The following is a 26,476-nucleotide window of genomic DNA, read 5'->3' on the forward strand; positions in this document are numbered from 1 at the left end:
CCTGTGGAGTCATCTCAGTGGCTCTGGTCTTAGTCTCTTCTGGTACTGTGTGTGGCCATGTAATCCAAGTACAACCAGCACTCTAGATCCAGGTGATACATCTCAACCAATGATGGCCTGGGCAGCTTTGTGATCCATTCAAGTGCAGCAAAATATAATCAGTCTCATGATGAATCTCTGGGAAAGGGTTTACTTTAAAAGGTACGTGTTCACTTGACATCAAACCTGACAATATTCATTTGAGTACACACACACACACACACACACACACACACACACACACAAAGACACACACACTGTAACTAATTTTTTAAATAAAAGATTTCAGAATTGAAAAAAAGATTAGCACTAGTGATTTTTTCTAGTACTAAAAATGTATTTCACACATTTCATAAGGCATAAAGGATATTAATTGTTTTCATATTTCTCAGGAATCTTTAAATGTTTCAACATCAAATGTGCTGGCCACATATATGCTAATTCTAATATTTCTGCATTCACATGAGTTGTCCTATATGTCAATGGTAATTCACTGGATTACCTTTAATGGCTCATAAAAACCATCATGCTTATTATGTCTTGCATCATGTTTACTTTGGACTTCTCAAGAACCAAACAAAAATGTACCAAATATAATTAAACAAACTGATGGTATAAAAATATTACTTAGTATTTAAAAAGAAAAGTTAAAATATTAAAATTGAAACTAGAAAGATGGCTCAGCAGTTAAGAGCAGGTACTAGTCTTCTAGACGACCTGAGCTTGATTCCTAGCACTCACGTTGGGTGGCCCACAATCACCCTTAACTCCAGCTTCTGCAGGCACATACACTGACACACACCACCCACACACAGACATGCACATACATAGAAGTATATAAATTAACTTGCTGGGCTGAAGAGATGGCCCAGTTGATAAAGTGCTTGCCACAGAGGCATGAGAAGCTGAGTTGGGATCCCTGGGACCCATGTAAAAAGAGCCAGGCATGATGACACATGGGTAATCTTCATGCTAGAAAGACAAGTGGGTCTCTGGAGCTCACTGGCCAGCTAGGCCAGCCAAATCAGTGAGCTTCAGGTTTGGTGAGAGACCTGTCTCCAAAAATAAGATAGCAAGTAATCTGAGAGGACAGCCAACATCAACCTGCAGCCTCCATACACATGCACACGCACACGCACACGCGTGTGCGCACACACACACACACACACACACACACACACATCATAGCGCCTCGGGGTGCGAGCTAAAATAGGACTATTTGTGTGTTTTAAGGAATTAGGCACAACTGAAATTTGGAGTGTCCATCACTTTCCCAAAGAGAAAGCATTTCGGACACTGCTCACTTGGGCTCTTTCCACTCTGTTTAGCAAATGGGTTTGGCAGATCTCAACAGGCATAACACCATATGTCACAACAAAAGCCAGATGACACTGAGTAGCATTATCATGGTGGTGTGCTTACTTTTCACCCTGACACCAACTAGAAGTTCAGATGTTCCAAATTCTGCGAACAGTAGGGCCTACACTCCCACATTGCTACTTTACATTTTCCCCACTGTGGACACAGAGTCCCCACCCCCCACTTCTAGTAACTATGTCTCTGCCCATACTCCATCTCTCTTAAATCCAACTAAGGAAAAACCTAATACCTGAAAAAAAAAAACTCTTCAATATCTTATTCTTTCCATAAATTGACTAAACACCTATGTCCAGTACTGTATAAGGCCCAAGAAATGCAGTTTAATAACGACAATGACATAAACCTCCTGTCCTCATGGAGATTTACAATCTACAAAGGCATAGAGCAGGAGAGGTGTGTAGTCAGGTGAGAAGGTCCAACAGCTGGTCTTAAGTAAAGAAATCAGGGGATGTTTCCCTTAAGAGATGGGGACAGGCTAAGATCCAAGAGACAACAGGAATGAGCTAGGCAATGAGAAAGGACATGTGTTTCAAACCTTTGAAACATGTGTGCACAAAACATGTAGTTTCCCTTCCAGATGCTTAGATCAGGACAACAAGGACAGGAAGACAAAGTAAAACACGGTTTTAAAAAAAAAAAACAAACGGGGCTAAGTGGTAATGAGAATAATAGCTGGCCTCTACTTTAGGTGTGTTTTAAGTGCTATGTGTACAGCTTAACCTTTTGAATTAACATTGGATGGCAGTACTTTCACAGGAGGTCAAAGACTTATCAGTGAACAGTAACGATAAGCTACTAAGGGTTTTTATTCTAGGGACTAGAACAACTTTGATTAAAATTGCCTAAAAGTCAGCACGCAGTGTCAAGCTGGGTTTTATTCCCTATCATAAGGTAACTCCATTTAAACTCTTGTTGAGAATAAGTATACTTTTTAGGAAGCTCCTATACCAGTAGGTTTCCACATGGCTTTTTCAAAAGGCTTTTACTGTTAGTGATCCCTCCCAATATGATACCCATATGAACTCACAGTGGTTGTGAGAGCACGCACTAGTGAGACAAAGTTCGAGCAAGAAGAAGGAAGAGGCAATGAAGACCACCCCAAGCTGAGAAGCCACTGTCAGTCAACTGCTCACGGGAAAGTCAGTGTTGTTCACTGGTGTGACCTTGGTGTATTGACCACACTCCAGGACAGGTCCCACCTCCAGGAGGAGTTGGCCAACACTAACTGGATTTGACAGGGTGGACGACATAAAGCTGTGTGGGTAGGGAGGTGGGAAGAGCTCTGGGAGGGGTTGAGGAGGGGATGAGTATTATCAGAGTGCCTTGTATTCAATGATGAAAGATGTAATAAAAGCGTTATCAAATGGCGGGGGGGGGGGGGCGCTCTGTTTAGAGTCAAGATCAAGAGTCCGAGGAGAATCTGAATGACTCTAGCATGGGCAGTGAGGAGACAACTGGAGCAATGCAGAATGAAGTTGGTGATGGCAGCACCAGTGAGAGAGGGCTTGAGAGAGCAAGCAGACAAACCAGGTGAAACGCAGACTTGGTGATGGAGTGCGGAAAGGTGTCCTGGTACGAGATCTGGGTGACGACATCTGGACCAGGGTTGAACAGAACACTGAAGCACATCCTTGGGTAGTGTGCTAGTCTGAATGAGCATGTCCACTGGCTCACACATTTGGATAAGCGGTGCTGTTTGGCTAGGTTTAGGAAGTGTGGCCTTGCAGGGGGAGTATGTCACCAGGGGCAAGTGTGGAGGTTTCAGAGTCAAGCACCATCTGTAGTTGGCTCTCTCGGCTTCCTGCTTACAGTTCAGACTCAACTGTCAGCTATTCCAGCCACCGTGCCTGCTGCCTGCCTGAGGCCCCTGCTCTGACATCATGGATTCGAAACTTCTGGAAGCCTGAGCCCAAATAAACCCTTCTATCTGGTGCCTTGCCCATAGCGTTTCATCACATTAATAGAAAAGTAATAATACAGGGGTAGATATGGGGGGAAATCAGATAAAGGAGTGGGGAATGAATATGATTAAATCCATTGTATGCATGCATGAAATTCTCAAAGAATAAAAATTTGATTAAACTAAGTTAATAGAGTATTATTAGACAAAATGTAAGTTTCATACTAACAATACTACTCTCCTACAACTAATATCAAATGGTAGTATTTTGAATTTCTAAGATATGAGATAAGTATAAATACAATACACAACAAAATGTTCTTGGCATGTTAAATGAAAAAGCAAAGCATACACACACACACACACACACACACACACACACACACACACAAAGACAGTGAGGTACTGGCAAAAGAAGAGACACAAATTCAAATATGAATGAAACAAACAGGAAGCCCAGAAATAAGCCTATGAATTCATAACCAACTCATATTTGTTCAAAATACCAAGAATACAATGAAGAAAAGATAGCCACTTTAATAAATTGTGCTGAGAAAAATGGATGCAGAAGAATGAAATCAGACTATCATCTTACACTAAATTAAAATATCAACTCAAAATAGATAAAATACTTAAACAAAAAAATCAGATGTAAAATTACTAGGAAAAGCCGGGCGGTGGTGGCGCACGCCTTTAATCCCAGCACTTGGGAGGCAGAGCCAGGCGGATCTCTGTGAGTTCGAGGCCAGCCTGGGCTACCAAGTGAGTTCCAGGAAAGGCGCAAAGCTACACAGAGAAACCCTGTCTCAGAAAAACAAAAAACAAAAAACAAAATTACTAGGAAAAAAAAATGGAGGAAAAGCTCTATGACATTAGCCCAACAAAATAAATAAATAAACAAACAAACAAACAAATAGATAAATAGTTTAAAAATATAATCCCTGAGCTAGGGGTGATGGCACACACCTTTGATCCCAATACTCAGGAGGCAGGGGCAGGCGGATCTCTGAGTTTAAGGCTAGCCTGGTCTATAGAGCGAGCTCCAGGACAGCCAGGGCTACACAGAAAAACCCTGTCTCAAAAAACCAAAAAATAAAAAATAATTATTATTATTACTGTATATATAAAGAAAAACAGGTAAGAAGGTGATTCATCCCTTTACCCCTGCCTTGGCAAAGTCTGCAAATGAAAGATTATGTAAAATAAAAATACATACTAGCTCACTTTAAATCAAAGACCACATTACTAACTGTGCTTTAGTCAACTTACTCTGAGCATCAGAGGTTTCTTTCCTCACATTTCCAGCAGCTCAGTCCTGCTGACCTGCCACATCTGTGGTAGAAGTTACACGAAACATTGGAGACATTTCCTGAATCCTAAACCATTCCGAAAAAGTACTTTTTATAAATAAAAAAACAACCGGACAAAGCATTTGGAATGCTCAGAATATTATCATCTCTGTTGTTTATATGATTTCTTGGGAAGGCCAAATACATTTTAAAGGAATAAGGAAAACATTCAGTGTCTAGTAACATTAAACAACATAACATTGTACCATAGAAAAAAATTTATATTTATATAGAATAGGTCAATCCTGAGAAACAGGGCCAGCTCAGAAGTTCATGTCCCATCCATCCTCCTGTATGAGTCTGTTTTTGCTGAATACATACCTAGAAATCAAAGGTTAGCAGGTTATACATTCCAAAGCTCTAATTAGACCTTTGCACTTAATCTAAGGCTACATACAGTTTAGAGTAACATAGTTTCCCGTGATGTCGTAAATACTGAGGTAAGATAGTAACAATTTAATTTGTTCTTGGCTGTTTGTTGGCTCCCAAACAGTGCCGTATTTTTAAATGATGTCAACTGAAAAGGATGATATGGGGAAGGTGAGAGGTAAATAATGCTCGTAATAAAATTGAAATCACTCTGACACGTAATGTAAGAAAGTATGTAGTTTCTGCCAAGTCCTCAGATACAGGGATGGCTGTAAGTTGTGCCCACAGCAAAGCACCACAAATGTCACAGCAAGGGCCAGGGTTCCCAAGTACCTTTAAGAAAGAACAGTCCAGCTGTATCATGGCCTATTTTAGATATATTTATATTTAGGAATGTGAGACTTAAAATAAACACCACTTACTTTATCAGAAATATATTGTCTTCAAAAACCTGTTTCTTAAAATACTCATGTACTTTTATTTCATAATGCATAATTAAGATTCTCTCATGTTGTTTTCAACCTTAACCCCCAGAAAATAGAATTCAAAATTTACCAATTACTCTTATAGAACACCGTGAGTTTGTATGTGTGTGTGCACACATGTAAACACACACAGACACACAACACAGAAATTTAATCAAAACTAGCTTTGTATTTTCATATGAGCAAACACGTGTGTAATATGATACTACAGGAATGGTAGGAAACTTTTATGTGTGTGAAAACAATTCTCTGAAAACATTTTCCTTAAAGAGGAAAGATAAAGAAATATTAAAATAGTATTAATTGAAATTTTTATAGTTACAAATACTGCCAAATATAGCAAGAAAAATTGTTTGTTTTTACTTCTAATGATAAACATTTAATGGAATGTACAAGTAATGCTTTTAAGTCACCTGCCCACATACTCTAATATTTGTGCTTTTTATTTTTACATTTGTACCTTATTGAAACCTCCCCATCATTTAAGGTGCCTTTCTTTTCACATTTTCAAGTTACTTTGTAAATTCAGTAGGGTCAATAGTTTTCAGTTTGTAAACTCAGTAATTATATAATTTATTAATCTGATTGGACTTTTTACAGCAATTAAATATAGATTTACGCACATAATTTTAATAACATTTAAAATGTAAGTCTTCTTTTACATTAGCCCTAAAAGCATCTGATTCTTTTGTAAATAATAGTAAATTATTAACAGTGAAATAAATGCAGCAATCTGTATGAGCACAACAGGTCTTCGTTTTTCTTTTTCAAATGTTTCTAAGGAGACAGTGAAAGTAGGACCTGACAGCTCGTCACTGTCTTACAGTGTGTGCCGCCTTCGCTGGGACCCCGCAGCTGACCGACCACTCGCACCCCGTGTTTTCTAGCCGGCTTTGGAACACTCATCACTCCACCGTACTGTTTCGCTTTATTTTCATGGAAAGGAAAATCTCCCCTAACTGGTTACATCGTGTTTTAAACACAACCATCCTACTCCAGAGCTGCAGTCCGAGTTCTTGTGGCCACTCGAGCTACTCAAGGGCCATCCTCTTCATTTGGTGGAGGAGGGCATCTCGGGCCGAGTGCGCCTCCGCCAGCGCCGTTTTGGCTTGCGCCAGCTCCTGCTTAAGAGACTCGTTCTCCTCCATGAGCTGAAACGACACGATTGGAAAACAAGCGGCTGTAATCGCTTCCAGGAAATGTAACTATTTTATGTGGCACCACTTGGGATAGTAAAGCACCCAGTGCTGGTGAGCAAGTCCCCTTGGGCTGAAAACTGCTTCCAGGAGCTATGTGAAAGCACTTACTATGCAATTAAAAGTGTTCCTAAATTTTGACCCAGTAATTCAAAATACTAATTAACTTCTCAGTTCCAAATGTAACAGTGATATTGTTTGGACGTAACATCCTTGGGCCTCTGTGTCTTCAGTCACAGTGACCTCCTTTCTCCCCTATAAGCCTCTGTCCTCTGGCTTTTCTGCCAGCTCCTTCAACTTTACACCTCCCCCCATTCCTCTTTCCATCTCTTAGGAAACCCTGAGTTTCCACGGTCTATTAGATTTCACAGTCGGTCACTTTCACTTTCTTAGATGGCCTTTTCTATCCGTAGGTTCAAATGGCTCACTGATGAAAGACAGCCTGGCCCAGAGCAACTCTCTCCTCATCTCCAGACTCACGTTCCCAATAATCCAGTAGGCGTTTTCTTTCAGTGGTCAAAACTTTCTGAGACTTAATTCAAGTACTCTGCCCTCTCAGCGCCACAGCGTATGAAGATACAATGAACACTAAGGATGGTCTTAATTTACAGAGATCAATTACAGGTCAGTTTCTATTCAGTCACTTCTGCCATCTAGGGAACCCTTGAATAGATCAATGCCCTCCTCCTTCTGCCGTCCTACACACAAAATTAGAACTCTGCAGAACAGTGTTGTGATTTATAATTGCGAACAATCAGAAGCAACTTGAATGTTAAGAAATGTCAAACAGAAGGTTCAAAAATGATAATACATCCACATCCAGCCACTGAAATAAGCGTGAAGCAAATGTAATAATATAAGAAACATGCTATACGTGGCTAAGTGAAATACAGTATACACACTTGAAAACTAAGTAAGATTCTGGAAGGATAAAAATACTGACAGTACTTCAAGAAGGGAGAAGTAATTGAGATGTTCTCTTCCCTTGCTCAGCATCAATAACACTAGCATCTAATGCTTACACACAGCAAGTCATGAATATGCTTTATTTAAATCCATCAAAGGTGTTTTAACTACTAGTATTTTAGTAATTGTCAAGTGCTAGAATTTCCTATTACCTGTTTCCTTGTAAAGTCAAAAGAGCATTCAGGACAGCTGACGGACTGAGAAGGCCAAAGGACCTCCGGGCTTGTCTGAGTGGCCTGAGTGACACTGTGTTGCTTCCTCACATCACACTTCCCACTGGTCAGCACCACTGAATCACTGTTGGCATTGTCTTGGAAATCAGCTCCAGTGTTAAACATGTGAGAATCTGATCAAACAAATAAAATGCTAAGATAGCAACCCCAAGTCATTTGACAAATCTTTACAGTTCTATTATGAAAAACAAATTTTAAAACGAGAATATAGCTGTTAGTATGAGGACAGGGGTATGTGGTAGAAAAACAGGGGAAGAAAAAACACAGTAAAATAAAAATCTCACTCTTTCAAAAGATCCCAAAACAATAACAACATGGCAAGAAACTAAAAAATTAGATCAAGATGCTTGTGACTGAGACATAAACAACCTGTACAAAGTATTGGTAAAGTGAATACACCACATATGAAAATATGAATAGACCCTGGGCAAGTAGTGAGGAATGCAAGATTGCCTTACGTTAAACAAAATCCAATAATTCTATACATGTACGGAGTTATAAGGGCTATGCGACTGCTTCAGAGCCTGTAGAAAAGGCTCCTGAGGGCTGGCATGGTGGCACATGTCCTTAATCCAACACTCGGGAGGCAGACCAGGGCAGCTGGTCACGATGTGAGTTCAAGGACAGTCAAGACTATGTAGTGAAAAAAACCAAAAATGAAAAAAGGCACTTGAAAAATCCTAAACCTTACCATAACAAAGTATAGACAAGTTGGGAACAGAAGGGAATTTCCTCACTGCGATAGAGATAGACACCCCACAGCTGTATACTTAGTGGTACTTTTCCTCTTTGTCCAAATCAGGAACACGACAAGGATGTGTTTTCTTACAAACTCAATACTGTACGGTGATATTTTGTTTGTGCTCTAACAAATAAAGCTTCCCTGGAGATCAGAGTGCGGAACTAGCCACTAGTTAACCATAGAGGCCAGGCAGTAGTGGCACACACCTTTAATCGCAGCACTTGGGAGGAGGAAGCAGGAAGATCAGGAGTTCAAGGCCACCTGGGCTACAAGAGAATGAAACAGTCTAAAAGAGAAACAGAACCAGGCAGTGGAAGCCCACACTTTTAACCCCAGCACTAGGGAGGTGGAGTCAGTAATATAAGGCAGGAGGAAACAGGAGCTCAGCCCTCTTCTGTCTGAGGAGTCCGTAGAGGTAAGAAGTCTCTAGTGGCTGACTCCTTTACTTCTCCGATCTTTCAGCTTTTACCCTGGTATCTGACTCTGGGTTTTTATTATTAAGACCAATTAGAAACCATGTGACATCACTGCCCTGGAGGTTCTTAGCCATCACAACTGGGCAGGTAAGGAAATTAAGAAATCCAAACTGAAAGGGAGGAGCAAGACACTTACAGGTGATAGGATCTTGTACACACAAAAAGCATAAGGAATTGGCTAAAAAAATAACAATTGGAGGGCTGGAGAGATGTCTCAGAGGTTAAGAGCGCTAGCTGCTCTTCCAGAGGTCCTGAGTTCAATTCCCAGCACCCACATGGCAGCTCACAACTGTCTATGGGATCTGATGATCTCTTCTGGTGTGCAGATGTACATGCAATCAAAAAACTGGTATACGTAAAAATAAACAAATCTAAATAAATAACTAAACAATTAGAACTAATAATTCTGTTCAGCAAGGTTATAGAATTAAAAACAACAGTAGTGCAAAAATGAACTATATTTATGTACCACTATACAGAATAATCTTAAAATGAAATTAAGAAAATAATTCCAAGCCAGGCATGGTGGCACACATCTTTAATCCCAGCAATGGGAGGCAGAGGCAGACAGATCTCTGTGAGTTAGAGGCCAGCCTGGTCTAAGCCTGAGGTCCAGGACAGCCAGGACTGTTAAACAGAGAAACCCTGTCTCAAAAAAGGAAAAAATAATTCCATTTAAAATGTCTTCAAAATTGGTAGGAGCCCTGTGTTCAACTCCCAGAACCATCCAAAAATACTTTCAGAGAAAAGAGTACTTAAATTTAGACAAGTTGTAACCTATCTCTGAGCCACACGCAGCCATGCCTGTCTGTAACCCCAGCCCTAGAGAGGCAGATGAAAGACGCCAAGTTCCAGGCTGGCCTGGGCTACAAAGGAAGACCCTCTCTCAAAACAAAAACCCCTATACTCTGGAAATTTAAATCATTGTTGCAGAGATTAAAGAGATCAAAACAGACAGAAAGCATTCCCAGGTCCATGTATTGAAGACTTAATATTGTTAAGATGGCAATATTTTCCAACAGACATAGCTTTAAGGCAGTATCTATCAGAATCTGAGCTTGCTTCTTTGTGGAAATTATCAAGTTGTTTCTAAAACTCATGGAACTACATGAGAATCTGGAGTCAAATGATACTGAAAAAATACAACAATAATGGATGACTTCCATTTCCCAATGTCAACGTTTACGCTAAGGCCACCTAGTAACCAAGACAGAGTAAAGTGGCCCTAAGGATACATGGAATTGGAATATGGGTGAGAAACAAGAAGTAAATTGTGTCTGTGGTCCCCAACACACCAAATTCCACCAACTCCAACTTATCATGTTGAGTTAAAGAGCTACATTTAAGAACTAAGTCTATAAAACTCTTAAAGAAAGGCATAAGGGTATGTTTTCGGGCTTGGTGATAGATTCCAAGGAAATCCAAAAGGAAACAGGAAAACTAGACTTCATTTGAATTAAATATGGCTGTGCTTCCCATCTAGTTAAGTTCTCAAGATGTGTTTATTTTGTTTTACATATTTGAGTTTTGCATGTGCATCTGTGCATTTGTGTGTGGTGGAAGCCAGAAGAGGACATTAAATCCTCTAGAACCTGAACAAGTTTTCACCTAGGGCCCATGACCTAAGGTTCTTGGCCTCATTAACAGTATCAGGTATAAGCTCCATCTCATGGAACCGGCTTTAAATCCAATTAAAAAATGGTTATTTACTACTATAATATGCATGCTACCACTGCAAGAGTGGGCATATCTCACAACAAAGTTACTATTGTAGCTCACAGGGTCTGGAGCTGGGTGGGATGGATGCCTACTGTTCTCCCCTGCTAGTGTGTCCAGCACTGTCCAGCACTATGGATGCTAGCTAGCTAGTAGGAGTGAGTGAAGCTTCCAGTTGAGAACCAGCTCCAATCCTCCATATTCTATGCCACAAATATGTGGTGTCTTCAGCAACAGACCTAACCTTCAGAATGTGGAGAGTAACCAAGTTGGTTACGCTATATTGGCAACATGCTATAATGTTTAGGCAGATTGTGGAACCCCACTGGCCAACAACTCAAGATGTAACCCATTCTGGGGGTTTTATTTGGTAGTACATTATGTCTAGTTGGGGTATTGTCTTCCTCATTATATGATGACTATATTTAAATTATATATATATATATATAATTTATATTTGGTAGTACATTATGTCTAGTTGGGGTATTGTCTTCCTCATTATATGATGACTATATTTAAATTATATATATATATATGTATGTGTGTATATATATATATATATATATATATATATACACACATACATATGTGTGTGTGTGTGTGTGTGTGTGTGTGTGTGAAAGCTTCTACAGTCGTAGGTCATATGGCTTTCCAAAGGCCTTTAGTCTTATTAATCCTCCCATCCCACTTTTCTCTTTATCCCTCTATATCCTCGAAGAAGCCCTCCTTCCCCTGGTCCCTCACTGGCTATGTAACATCTGTGGGTATTCTAAATCAAACACGCATGTCTAAAGCACAAAGCAACATCCATATATAAAAGAAACATGCAACGTTGGTCTGTCTGGGTCTTGGTGACCTCACACGGGATGTATGTGTCTAGCTCCATCCATTCACCTGCCTATTTCATACTTTCATTTTTCTTAACAGCTAAACAATTGTGTAACCCAGGTGTTCCTGTGGGGAAATGGAAGGCAGAGAAGAGAGAGTTCCCGGCTTGCAGGCCAGCTAGCCTGGAGTAAAGAGTGGTGAGGGACAGAGAGACTCTGTCTCAAACAAGATAGACGGTGAGGATGAACCAATACCTGAGGTTGCCCTCAGACTTTCCCATGCTCACTATGGCACGAATGTGCACACAGACACACACACACACACAGGAGCAGGGTCACACAAAACCACAAAAGTCTTTCCTATTTTCATTCGAGACTCATCTGCAGAACAGGTATCAAGCTAACTACTGGTGAGTTATTTCCGGGGTTTATATATAAATATCGTAGATCAAAGCGTTCCTCGGTCATCACTACTGCCAATCCGTACAATGAGTGACATAACAATCAGCACGTGAATGACTCAGTGTCAACATGTAAGGAGCTCCTGACGTCACTCTCAGGGTACCTCTGATGTGGAAAGAGCCATCGTCATTCCTCTCCACCACAAGATGATCAATATACAGAGTCACAGGACTGGGCTCAAGGGACACTGTGTTACTCCGGGGACTGTCATCCTAGAGGTAAGGGACAAAATATTGGCATGTTCTTATTAAAATATTAGAATAGTTGGTGCACGTCTTTAATCCCAGCACTCGGGAGGCAGAGGCAGGCAGATCTCTGTAAGTGTGAGCCCAGTCTGGTCTACAGAGTGAGTTCCAGGACAGCCAGGGCTACATAATGAGATCCTACCTCAAAGGAAAATAAATAAATAAATAAAATAGACAACTAAAATAAACATGACTTTAGTTAATTCTACATTTAGTGAGTTATACGCTTATCTATATAATTTCAGTTACTATAGCAAGACAATTGCCTGCACTTGAGTTAATTCTACATTTAGTGAGTTATACGCTTATCTATAGAATTTCAGTTACTATATCAAGACAATTGCCTGCACTATTTTCCCTTTCTAAAGTCTCTAACACTCACTGTAAAGATTGCTCATTCGTTTTCATAAATTCGATCAGAGGACATCATTTAGAGAAGGCATGATTTCAGACATGAATCAAAGTCCAGAGGAGGTAATGCAAACATTTCTGAGACTAAGAACTTAGCTCTTCACGTACTTTTAAATTTATCTTTGTATTAGAAACTTGTATCTTCATTGGCATTACAGTTGCGACAGTTTCATCCTCCAAAAAATGTTGAATATTCAAAAGAGAAGAGGTTAGGAACTCAGTACTGAAGTTCTCTATGTGGCATTGGAGAAACCCATTTTTTTCTGCAAGCAGTGAGTGTATTACAGCACCAGGCCCACTTTCAAACCTCAGTGAAATCTCAGGAGAGGATTTGGGATGAACTACAGCATTGTGGTCAGAACCTGTGAAACAAACATAAAAAACTGTAACTTTGTAACACTACTCAAAAGAACATTATATGCCATTAAGATTAGAGGAAAAATATCAAAGAAACTACATATTAAAGGAATATATGAAACAGCTTTAATATTTATTAATTTAAATGATTCTATAATATAAATAAGATATATCATAAGCATCATAATTTCACTTTTTCTAGGTAATTTCCAAATACAATACAGGCAGCTTTTCTACATTTTCTACTTCTTCATGCTAGGGAAAATCATGATCAACACTGAAAGGATGTGCTCTTCACACCAACACCTGTGTGAACACACAGTTTTGTCTCTGTAGTAAGATGACCGCGGCAAAGCAGCCAGGGCACTTAAAGTGATTCTAGGCTCTGCACCTTCCTCACTAATCCCGGCCTTAAACAATGTTAAAGTACACAGATAGGATGTTATCGAAACATTCCTGAAGGATACTTAAAAGTGAAATCATAGTAAAGAATATATGTAATTCATGGATAATTACATTTATTTATGGCTTGACTTTGTTCCAAGAAAGAATTTGAGTTGATTTACCATGATAAACACCAACATCTAAAAACAAATTTTAAAACTTCAATATAAGTTTTATAGAACATTTGGAGAGATGGCTCAGCAGTTAAGGGCACTGGCTGCTCCTCCAGAGGATCTGAGTTCAATTCCCGGCAACCACATGGTGCCTCACAACCATCTGTAATGAGATCTGGTGCCCTCTTCTGGTGTTCAGGCCAACATGCAGGCAAAACACTGTATACATAATAAAATTTTTAAAAAAATCTTAAAAAAAAAAAAAAAGGTCTGTTTACCTCCACCTCCTAGGATAGAAGTGACAGCGTACTTTCTGATATTATGCAAGCCAGTATTAATTTCTATACATTACGTATCATACAGAATTCTATACACATAGCAAAGAAAAATTTCACTCTGGCATTTTATTTAATATGGTCTTCCTTGAGCTGAGTCACAATAAAGACAGGACTATTAATGAGCCATGCATAGAACACAAGATAAATTTAAAACATATTAAGTATTTTGTGTGAAAAGTGGCTTAAAGAAACCCCTTACCAATTGGACGATTTCCAAGATAATGCCGCAGACTAATGTTGCCTAACTGACTCGGCGTCACCTGGTTCACTTGAAGACAGATTTCGGTGTCTTCTCCTCGGATGTCAATCTCCCCATTAATGCCAGTGATTTTAAACACCACAACTGACATCTATCAATGATTGTATAAATGCTGTTAGTACACCAAAGAAAATTAAGAATAATAAAAGAAACAAATATTAACCTCCACAAATACCATTCTGACTTATCAATCAAACTACCCTTAAGGCCCGAAAAGCCTAGCTATTGTGTTTTACAGCTTGAGCGTCTCCATTCAAATCAGAAATCACTACTTTTCAGAGACAATGCGATGCCACAGTAGAAAATTCCACACCGTTAAGCTGTTTCACAAGACTATCAAAAACTGTATAAAATTACCTATAGGCTATGTGTATAAGGAATCTATGAGACATAACCAACTTTGGGTTTAGAATTGGGTTCTGTACACAAGATATCTCATACTTATTTGTAAAAATTTCCAAAATGCAAAAATTTGACTACTTCTGTACTCAAGTACTTCTGTACCCAAGAATTTTGGACAAAGGATGTTCAATCTTGGTAGAAAAACCCTCCCTGCTTTTGTTTTCAATCAGTAAAGAGAAAGTATTTTGGTTACAAAGAATAATAATGTGACATTTCCACATATGAATGGATGGTCACTAAAAGTAGGGTATGTCTAAATTCTTTCATAATATTTCACTGTGTCAGAATAGTTAAGAGAAACTAGCAACCTATTTCCTTTGGAGAAGGGCCTGCATTGTAAAGACTGACTACCATCTGTGCCATCAAACTTTTAGAAAGTATACTCAAAGGGAACTAAAATATTGGTCAAAATATAAGCGAGACAGAAGATGGAAAAAATGAAGAACAGACCTACTCCCCACCCTTCTTCAGTACAAACAAAACAAACTTAGTGCAGTACAAGAACAGCCAGTTGATTAAGCAGAAAGAACTTTCAAGAGTAGAGGCAGCAAAGTGAATCATCAGCATTGACGCAATCACTGCATGAGGTCCTACGATGTGCATGCATCTAGATGAAGTACAGACATTGACGCAATCACTGCATGAGATCCTACGATGTGCATGCATCTAAATGAAGAACAGACATTGATGCAATCACTGCATGAGGTCTGTAGCTAGAGTTTTCCTGCCTGGCCCACAGTCAGAGCAAATCTCTCTCACCTGCCAGTCCCACAGCCTCTCAGACCCGACCAAGTAAACACAGAGACTTATGTTGCTTTCAAACTGTATGGCCGTGGCAGGCTTCTTGCTAACTGTTCTTATAGCTTAAATTAATCCATTTCCTTTAATCTATACCTTGCCACATGGCTCGTGGCTTACCGGCATCTTCACAAGCTGTTTCTCATCGTGGCGGCTGGCAGTGTCTCTCTGACTCAGCCTTCCACTTCCCAGCTTTATTCTCCTCCTCGTCCCGCCTACAATTCCTGCCTAGCCAATGGCCAATCAGTGTTTATTGACTAATTAGCAACACATTTGCCATACAGAACATCCCACAGCAGAGGTCCTACGATGTGCATGCATCTAAATGAAGTACAGACATTGACGCAATCACTGTATGAGGTCCTACGATGTGCATGCATCTAGATGAAGTACAGACATCGACACAATCACTGCATGAGGTCCTACGATGTGCATGTATCTAGATGAAGCACATCCCAGAACTCAGGGATGATTACCAGGTCATCGCGGCTCTCCGGAGCGCCCTCTGAGTTGGTACTGACGGCGTCTGGAGAGGCTTCCCCACCACTCTGCACGTTTGCACTGGTGTTCACACTCTCTGCAGGGCTCTGTCCATTTGTATTTGGGTTCCTTTTAATTGCTGAAATAATGCAAAAGTAAATTAATACATTAGAATCTTTTTATATGTGTTCCAGCAACGTTTCTATTTATCAAAAATGGACTACTCCCTTTACCTCTTTCAAGCAAAGCTTTGTTTAAATAGCACTAATCAAATTAGGTCAAATCATGGTGTCTTAGCACAACAATAAAACGTCAGAGATATTGTGCTGGCTAGACTGATGTCAACTTGACACACCCACAGCCATCTGAGAGAAAGAAACCTCAATTGAGAAAATGCCTCCATAAGACAGGGCTGTAGGACAGACAGCCTTAGAGCATTTTCTTAATTAGTGATTGATGGGGAAGGCCCAGCCCATTGTGACTGGGGCCATCCCTGGGTTGGTGGTCCTGGTTTCGATAATAAAGCAGGCAGAGCAAGCCATGGAGAGCAGCTAGTAAGCAGCACTCCTCCATGGCCTCTGCATCAGCTCCTGCCTCCAGGATCCTGCCCTATGTGAGTTCCTGTCCTGACTTCCTTCAGTGATAGACTATGATATGGAAGTGTAAGCTGAATAAACCCTTCCCTCCCCAACTAGCTTTGTGGTCATGGTGTTTCGTCACAGTAGAAACCCCAGCGAGACAAGATAGTACAGCCCTACATTTGGTAAAATCACAACGACAACGATAGTAAGAATGAGACAAACAGGCAGACTCCTGCTGCTGAGGTAGCACCGCTGTAATGGGGAGTGCTGTCAGCTCCCCATCCCCACCTCCCTACACTGCACCGCTTCAGTCGGAGTGCCTCTCTTCTCTTCTCCCAATCACCTCTCGCGTGAACTGACTTCCAGGACTGCTCGCCATTTCTAGCTGCCTAAATGTTCAGTGTGTGCTTCTGTGCACCTCAGGCTCTCTATGGTAACAGATCATTTTTGGTCTATCACAGACTAATACTTTAAAGTACATAAAGAACTGTCACAAAAACGGGATGACAGAAGTCAAAGACACAATCCTATAGGCCCCAACTCAGCACTGTGTTTACTACGCACCTATCTGCTCTCTCCCCTGCTGCTGGTCAGTGTGGAATGCTCGGTGAATTATCCACCTGACATGGCACCACAGGTGTCTGTGATGGTAACTGTGGTATACGATATTACTAGAGCATTTCAGAGTCTTCCTCACAGTTCAGGGATTAAGGATCTATGATGGAAAGTTTTACTAAACTGTACAAAATGTGAAACAGCTTTCCAGGCACAGGTCAGTAAGATGGCCCAGCCTGACAACGTGAGTTTGTCCCTGGAATCCACATGGTGGAGGAGAGGGACAACTCCTGCAAGCTGCCCTCTGACCTCTACACTCAGGCCATGGAACATGCGTGCTACCCTGCCCCCACACTCCAACAGACAGGTAAACGTAAGGAAAGAAAAAGGAAACAGATGTAGAAAAACTGAACGGCTCAAATCACAAAGAACAGTTTCATAAAGAACTAAGGAGTCTAAATTTCACAGCCTTAAAGCAATGAGAAGTTCCTGAGATTAAACTGGAAAATAATATGATCAGATTTATATTTGGGGGAACAATCTGTTTATGGAATGGAAAAACAACAACAACCACCTGCAAATGACCAAAGGAAGATGTGGGAGACTCACTGAACAGACACCGGGAAGTTACATACTCTAGGAATACAGGGCTGGACGGACAGATACTACGTCGTTCTGTCTGTCCGCCTGATGTAATTAGCAATCACTGGTGTAACTGTAAGTAGTCCTCTCTGGTGATGACTCACGGTGCTGCTTTACCTTTTCCCAACAACACATGGCTATCACTTCCATCACTCTCCAGCTGCTCATCCAGCATCACGCTGTCCAGTGAAATGGTGTCCAGGGAGACCTGGGAGGCGCTCCTTTTCATGTTCTTGTAAGAAACAGACAGTGGAGCTGGGGTGGCTGGGCAACGTTCCTTAGCTTTTACACTGTTAGCAAACAAAATTAAGAGGAAATTACTGCAGGTATAGAAAAGAAGTTCACCTTAAAATACTCTCAAGAGCTGTGGGGAGAGCCAGTGCACCCTGTAGTCCCAGCACTGGGAGGCAAAGGCGAACGGGGCAATGGCCTCCTCGCCCTGCCAGGCCATCAAGGAAGACAACTTGTAGTAAAGTTAGTGTATCACACAGCATCCGAAAATATACCAAAACATAGAAGCTCAAAGGCTTCCTCAGATTAGGAAAATAGACTCTTTTAATTCTACCAAAGTCACATCTTGTCATGAGGTTTCCTGCTCCCAAACAAAAGAAATAGATAAGCCAAAGGAAGAACAACAAAAACTAAAACCATCTACATCCCAGCGGTGTCATTACCTTAAAGAGGACTGGGACTTAAGTGCCCTGGCCGTGGGCACCTCCTCTTTACTGTTCTCCAGGCTCTCAGGGAGGGAAGCCCCTTCAGGAAGGAGATCTTCAGCTCTGAAAATTGACTCTATCACTTCACTTCCTTTACCAGCTAAAGCATTTGAAGGTGCACTTTGACTACCGTCGTTATTCAGGGAAAGCACACGTGAGTCACCTCTGTAGTTCAAGACGCTATCCGAGTCCGTGCCGGACACGCCCTTTCCGGGACTCACTTCTGACGTCACTTCTCCTGAGTCACTCCTGTAAACAAGTCCACTGCTTTCATCTTCGCTTATCTTCCCTAAATGTCTGTCTGATATGTAGTCCAGAAACGAAGTGCCTGTTTGCAGGTTTGTGTCACTGGCTGATTTAAAGAGCAGAGGATCCTTTAAGGGGACATGGCTAAGGTCAACACTCATCGACCTGTTGTCGGACATGTGATTCAGAGTAGCGTTTCTGATTCGATGGACACCACTACTACCTTGTTTCCTCCTTGAAGACAAAAACCCCCCGTTTTCGGAGGGCAGGTAGTCGGGGAGCAGCGGGCTCACACCTTCAGAAGCGGGAGAGCGCAGCGAGCTCGCGTGGTCCACGGGATGCAGCAGCAGGGCAAGCTCGGCACTCCTAAGCAGAACCCCAATGCAGATGGAAGTCTGAGAAGCAGGGCTGCCAGTCACAGCTTCCACGTCCTTCCGTAGGGTGTCCGAAAGCAGAACCAGCGACTCGTGTATGAAAAGCAGCAGCAGATATTGGTAGTGATTGATCTGCATGCTGACATGTTTATGAACCCGGACCAGGACGTGAACATCCGCATCTGAAGACGAAGAGGAAAACCTTAAACATGTTTCTGATGCGGGTCTCTGACCACCGTTTGCCAAAGGCTCCGACTCCGTACTGTAGTACTCCTTCAAGAGCTTCTTCCGCTTCATTCGGCCAGCCAGGTCCCTGGACTCACTTTGGGAGGAATTAAGAGACACTCGCTCACAAGTCTGGAGCTCCTTCTGCAACTCGGCATATCTCGTTGGTTGGCAAATCCAGATAGACAGAGGGAAGGAGTCTACGAAGCTTATTGGCCGCCCCTTTCCGCTTTTCATCCCTTCATAGTCTATCCAAAACTGGGAGAAGTACACCGCCCACACATCGGTGGCAGCAGACGTTTTCAGAGTGTTCTTATTCAACTTGGGAATGATATTCCCTTTATAAACTTCATGCATTTTAGTGTCTTGTTCGTGAGCATGTCTCTGGAAGATCGGATGAAGAAGATTAAAACTGTCACAGGATTTGGGGAATCTAGTGTAGGTTTTGCTAAAGAAGTTGCAGTCTTTGAAGTCTTGAAACAAGGCCTCGAGATCTGAGTGGCGGCAGTGGGGACAGTGCCTGGTATTGGTGGCAGTCATTTCCGAGCTCTGGATAGACACCGTGTGGGGCTGATCTTGATGGCAGCCCGCTTTCATTTCAGAAGGGATGACAAACTGGAAGGGAAACAGTCCATCTAGTTCAATTTCCAAATCCCTACACCTTGATAAAACACAAGAAAGACTTGCAATTCTGTTTATGATACTTTCCCCCAAAATACTTCCTTCCTCTCCTGATATAAATCCCAACTTCTCCCTCTGCTGAGTCTTCTAATAAATTCAGTTAATGAATTCACCACTGAAGAAGAGGACACACATCTTGCAAGACATCACGTGTGTTAACAATGCTCATGATTATGTATTTTTAATCATGCAATAATCAGAAAAATCCAGTGTGGAGGATGTAGCTCACTGATAAAAATGCATGCTATTATATACAAGGCCTTAGATTTGACATCCAGCACCACAGTACATAAGGTAAATAAATAGATGCATTTTTCAAAACTTACTAAGTGTTTATGAGTACACAGGGAAAAACTAAGTCTGAAAAACAATACTGATATTGTTAGGATTTTTAAATCCAAGTGTTTTAGGAGATGACTAGATAAATGACAGACTAGACAGGTGGATGTCATCAGACTTGGCTGTCTGGGCTGGGTGGGAGAGCACACACCTATAATCCCAGCACTCGAGAGAAACAGGCAGTTTTGTTCTGTTAAGAGAACAAAACTAAAATGATGGTCAAACTTACTGAGATAATTCTCAAGAGTGAACTGAATCTAGTCTTTGAGTGTTCCTATCAAAGAGTTCAAAGTGGTTTCTGGGTACTGTTTATACCCAGAAACTACAATGATCATTATTTAGTTTGATCTCAAACACAGTTCTATCTCAATTTATGCTAAATTGAGAAGATTTTTATTTATGCCAGGAAATGTGGGCTATCTTCTGTATAATTTTTTAAAAAGAGGTTACAGTATATAATACATCAACAACAGACCTTGCAATAAATTGTCAGTTATGTCCAAGTAAATATGTCCATATTTACTAAACTGTTTTGTATTTTAATCTTTTCCCTTTAAAAATCTAAGAATGTACACAGCTCAGATTAGCAGCTACTTACAAAAAAGCCACTTTTTTTGTTAACTTTGGGTATAAATAATGGAATAATATGAACAAATACAACTCATACAATTTAAAAACTTTGCCTGTAGCAGGGGGGGAAAAGGACTAAAGATTTTTAAAGAGTTCTTTTGTAACATTTATTTATTTGTTTGTTTCTTCGTTTATATTTAGTGTCACAGGGGTGTGTGGAAGTCAGAGGACAACTTGGAGGAGTCAGTTTTCCTTCCATAGTGTGGGTCCTGGGCACTGAACTCAGGTCATCAGGCTTGGCTATCAGCACTCTACCTGCTGAGCCAACCCACTAAATATTTACATTTTACTGCTATATCTTACTTCAAGATGAACAGAGTTGGAGAAAAAATAAAATCATAAATACACAAATGGGAAGAAAAGCAGTCCCTTAGATTTTCTATAACTGAGAATCAAAATTCTATCTTAAATTTCAACATAAAAATTGAAGATTATAGTTAAGTTTATTCACATCTAAACACTGTGTTATATCCTGAAATTATAGCACTGTCAGTTGTATTTCTATAAAAATGGCTTTGCCCTCAGCTAGGTATAATGGCGCACGCCTTTAATCCCAGCACTTGGGAGGCAAAGGCAGGCAGATGTATCTATGTGAGTTCCAGGCCAGCCTGGTCTACATAGTGAGTTCCAGGACACCAGCGCTACATAGCGAGACCCCGTCTGTCTGTCTGTCTGTCTGTCTGTCTCTCTCTCTGACCCTCTCTTACACACACACACACACACACACAGAAAGAAAGAACGGCTTTGTCCTCGAAGCCTCTTGTATACAATACCTTTAGCATTAAGCCATCAACTCGAATATCAACGTGCTCATCAGATTTTGAATTGTCATTCAACTTGTACACAGCCATGAACTGATTAAGACTCTGCTTTAAATCTAGTAGAAACTGGTTTAACCATAGAATGCTTCTTTCATCTACAGTAAACTGTAAAGCATTCAGCTGGCTATACAGGTTGGGAGACGGAACTGTGGAGAAAAGAATGTTAAGCACCATTAATGAACAGACGGTTATATTTCCTGAGAAAAGATATTCTTAACAAGTTGCATTCTTTCTTAATAAATATCACATATGAAGTTAGATACATGGCTAACAGCAAATACAGACATAAGACATTTTTCAATGCTTCATTAACTGAAAAATATACTTTAATGCAAAATTAAATGTATAAACAGGAAGTACTATTAGATTCATACAGAAGCAAACTTCTAAAAACATCACCTTTTAAAACCACTGTCAAAGTCACGGCCCGTGTGACCTGTCTGTAAATCCTTTACTATCTGTATCACCCTCTACATCCTCTACAGCCAGTCTGCTAGGAAAGCCACGTGCTGTGCAGAAAGCCCAAGAGGAAGGAGCATGAGCAACTCACTTCCTCTTTAGTAAAGGCCTAGAACAGAGCTTTGGGCAGAGCAGTAATTCAAGTGTCTTGAATAATCTGTTAATACACACTAAACTAATGCTGATAATTAAAGGGAATTTCACTTCTGAAACCACAAGTATATTAATCATAAAAGCTACAGGTTTCCGAACAATTTGACAAGGTCTTTATTCTGTAAAACTAAGAATCCTGACAGAGGACCCCAATTTTCCCAGTAACACGTGACACACCAAATGAGGCTCCCCACAGTTTCTAATAACAATGGTTCATAGTTATGATAACCATAACTAATAGTTCAACTTGAACTAGTCTTTCAATTTACTGGTACTAACTCCTACAGAACCAACTCGTGTTCTTAGTTGCATACATATAGATTTGTGTTGTTCAAAAGAAAAAGGCCTTTACTCCAGAGATGAGGTGAATGTCTTTCCACAGTGATACATCTGTACTCCCACAGGCCTAAGACCAATGGTGGAGGCTGAGGACGGGCTGAAACTGCCCAGACTGCCCTTAACTCATTCATGCCAGGAGCTGAAGCCCAGTAATTGGAAGAACTTGAAGGACAGAAGGAGTAGCCAGTGAGACGGTTCTCGGGGCTGTGAAGATGATGAAGATGTGACATAAGTAGGCAGGCGGGATTATTGGTCCAAGGACAAACTGTAAGAACAGAATATATGCCTGAAAGTAAAATGTGGACCTAGACAGCAGACATCCCTTCATCAGTCTGATCTGTAACAAAATTGAGTATGAATGGAATAAGGAATTCCACTGGGATGGTGGATGCCCAGAGCACATCACTGCCAGCAATGGCAAAATTCCTATAGCATCTGGACTAAGGCATCTTAATGATATCCAAAGACAACACAAAGCTTCCACAGGCATACAGTTCATTTTAATGATATAAACTTATCTAAAACCAGCTACCTCCTATGCATATAAATATCTCAATTAAGTAAAGGAATCCTAGCAGGTAAGCATGAGCTGGGCTTTTGTAAGGATATAATAACTATGCACACACCCATTATGTTTTCAGGTGGTAGGAGAGGAAACACACTACAATGCTCCCTTCTGTTGTTAAGGCACCAGGAGTTAAACACTAACCTGAAGTACATGAAACTGAATTTAGGTCCACAAGGTGAAAACATGGTTAAAAAAAAATGTCAGATGGCGAGAAACTATGTTTCTGAAAAGTAAAATCTTAAGAAGGAGAGGCAGGAATGGTGTGCTCTCTCCATCCCAGAGAATTGGGAATGGTATGCTCTTCCTATCCTGGAGAATCAGGAATGGTGTGCTCTCTCTGCTCTGTACATCCATATACATGATAAATACTTTGTTTAGAGTCTTTGTGTTAAGTGACCAGTGCAGTAGCACACGCCTTTAATCCTAACACTGGAGGCAGAGGCAGGAGTTCAAGGCCAGCCTGGTCTATATAGCAAGCTCCAGGACAGTCAGGGATACATAGAGAGACCCTGTCTTTAAAAAAAAAAAAAAAAAAGAGAGAAGCAGGAAAATACATATATGGGTATGTGATTTTGAGATTAAAGTCAGTCTTAAAAATGTTTTAAGAGAGAGAATGCATGCACAGAATTTCAGATCAAATTAAGAAAAAGAAATCCCAACATGTAGGAAACCAAAAGAAAGAATGAATATTCTACCAATGATCTGCATTTGACTTTGGGGACTTGCATTCGTCTCTTCACTCAATTCATAAAAGCAAAAAGATTCACCGAAGGTCTACATTTATGCATTGTGCTAAGGACAAAGAACATAAGAGAAATAAAGCATGGTCCAATTCCATTAAAATTTCTATACATGAGATAAATTTAAAATGAAAAAAGTGATTCAAGCCTCTCAGAGAGCAGTTGTGATGCCAAGGTGTTTGTCTTTAGTAATAAAGGAAAGTAGAGTGCAGAGGAGAATGCTTCACACTCTGGAAGGGAGGGAATTCCTAGTTAAAGATGGTGATGGCAGCAGCCCTAGAGAAGACTAGAGAGCAAATGTAGCCCCCAAGCTGGGCACAGAGAGAAGGAAGGACACTGAGCAGCAGAGGGCTCTACGTGGCACTTCCAAGAGGGTCTCCGATGACCGTGTAGCTCAGAGATATTCCTGTTCTTATTTGTTGTTCTGGCGGGCGTCTGTTTGTCTTAGGCTGTGGTGATGCTGGGGACTGGAAGCAGGCATCACAGATGCCAGGTGAGCATTCTAAACTAAGTCACATCTCAGCCCTAAAAATGTATCAACTTAGCTAACAGAACCCTTCACTGGGCTATAATCTTAAGAGAAGGGGGCAGTATGCAAATCAAATACGAATAAGAGGCCCATGTGTTAAAAACAACTTCAAGAATACTGTATTTCTATGAGCCAAACTGCACACCCCACCCCATGCCTCCAAACTTTTGTTAAAGTCTTTAGATTCAGCACCTCAGTGACTATCTGGAGCTAGAGCTCCTGAAGAGAAATTAAGGCAAAGCGAGTCCATGTGAGAGGGCCCTTGTCCAGTGTGGCTGATGCACAGTGGTACACACCTTTAACCTCAGCACTTAGGAGGTGGAGACCAGAGGCCAACTTGGTCAATACAGCAACTTCCAGGCCAGCCAACCAAGGCTACACAGTGAGATCCTGTCTCAAAAATGTTTAAAGTCATATAACCTAGAAACTAGTCTTAACTCCAAAAAAACCTTACTTGCAGAATGGTGTGTTTTAATTAAGTACAACCGCCCCTGAGGGGTTCCAGCAAGATGTGACAAGGGCAGACAAACGGCTGTCCCGAGCCCTGGGGAACAGTGCGGTACTGTGGGAAGGAAGCAATGGACAGACCATGCCTGGGTTTCATTACTCAGAAGACACTGAGAAAACGTCTCAACCCCATCTTCTTAGAAGAATGGTGGAGAGAACAAGTGATAAATGTACATACACAGAAAAAAGCTGGAAAATGGAAAACTGAGGGAGGCCTAGATGTCATCAGGTTGGCACAAATAAGGAAAAGTATGATAAAATACTAGACATTTCTCTAAAGTGATTTCTAGAATGCTTTATTTTAAAATAAAAGCAAAAACAACTTCAGGGGCATCAAAAATTCATGTTGAAACTAAAAGCATACATCTGTAAGTCGACACTGGGCTGGGGAGATGGCCCAGCTGCTCTCCCTGAGGCCCCAGGTCCGATCGCCAGCTCCCATTTGGCAGCTCAGGACTACCTGTAACGCCAGTTCCCAGGCATCTGACACCTCTTCTAGCTTCCTCACACACTACACGAGGTGGTGCACAGACATGCATGCAGGCAAATCATCCATGCACATAAAGTGATAACTTTTAAATAAATACATCAGCATTAAGGAAACAGACCAAGTCTTGCGAGGATGAGGATCTGAGTCCTCAGAAGCCGTGAACAGAAGCCAGGTCTGCCCAGGTCTAAGCCCAGCATGGAGAATAAATACAGGAGTCCCTGGGGCTGCTCAGCCAGCTGCCTAACACACTTGGTAAGCCCCAGGCCAGGGAGACATCCTATGGCAAAAAACAAAGTGGGTCCAGCATGGTGGCACACACCCTTAGTCCCAGCCCTCAAGGAGAGGCGTGTACATCTTTGAGTTCAAGGCCAACCTGGTTTACACAGTGAGAGTACCAGGTCAGCGAGGGCTACATAGTGAGACCCTGTCTAAAAAAGCCAAAGCAAAAACCAAGCAAACAAAAAAAAATCAAAGTGAACAGTGCATAAAAAAGTGATACCCGAAGTTGGTCTCTGACCTGTATATACATATATCTGTGTACCTGAACACACACACACACACACACACACACACACATACACACACACACACGTGCAAAGATCACAATACAAAGGAAGACTTTATTTTGAAGGATTATGGTGAAATGAAACAAAAGCGCATAATTTTAATATTCAAATAAACAAACGTATAATCATTCTAACTGTAGGAAGCCAAAAGAGCTTAGAAAGCTATTTAACTATAGGAAGCCAAAGGAGCCAAGAAAAATTCTTTACAGCTAAAAAGAAACTTCAGTTTTTTCAATTTAGTAAAATGAAGTTTTATAATTCTCACTTGTTTACAAAAGAAAAAAATGACAATTTTCTCCAATAACATTCATTCATACTTCATTTAACA

The 26,476-nt window shown here is 40.9% G+C and overlaps 1 protein-coding gene across 2 annotated transcripts in view; it reads right to left on the bottom strand.

Annotated features, from left to right (window-relative positions):
• Positions 1–6,431: 6,431 nt before the first annotated feature.
• Positions 6,432–26,476, bottom strand: part of Bltp3b (bridge-like lipid transfer protein family member 3B) — a 78,327-nt gene continuing 58,282 nt past the window's right edge. For both annotated transcript variants that reach the window (XM_059245123.1, XM_059245124.1), the window contains 9 exons: positions 21,750–21,943; positions 18,440–19,941; positions 17,883–18,055; positions 15,984–16,126; positions 14,248–14,398; positions 12,905–13,158; positions 12,244–12,352; positions 7,837–8,030; positions 6,432–6,673 (listed from right to left, as the gene is read on the bottom strand). In XM_059245123.1, the coding sequence (XP_059101106.1) occupies positions 6,554–6,673; positions 7,837–8,030; positions 12,244–12,352; positions 12,905–13,158; positions 14,248–14,398; positions 15,984–16,126; positions 17,883–18,055; positions 18,440–19,941; positions 21,750–21,943 (2,840 nt within the window). In that variant the 3' untranslated portion in view covers positions 6,432–6,553. The remainder of the gene's footprint in view (positions 6,674–7,836; positions 8,031–12,243; positions 12,353–12,904; positions 13,159–14,247; positions 14,399–15,983; positions 16,127–17,882; positions 18,056–18,439; positions 19,942–21,749; positions 21,944–26,476) is intronic.

The sequence above is a fragment of the Peromyscus eremicus genome, chromosome 18 (genome assembly GCF_949786415.1).
Source record: "Peromyscus eremicus chromosome 18, PerEre_H2_v1, whole genome shotgun sequence".
Classification (NCBI taxonomy): domain Eukaryota; kingdom Metazoa; phylum Chordata; class Mammalia; order Rodentia; family Cricetidae; genus Peromyscus; species Peromyscus eremicus.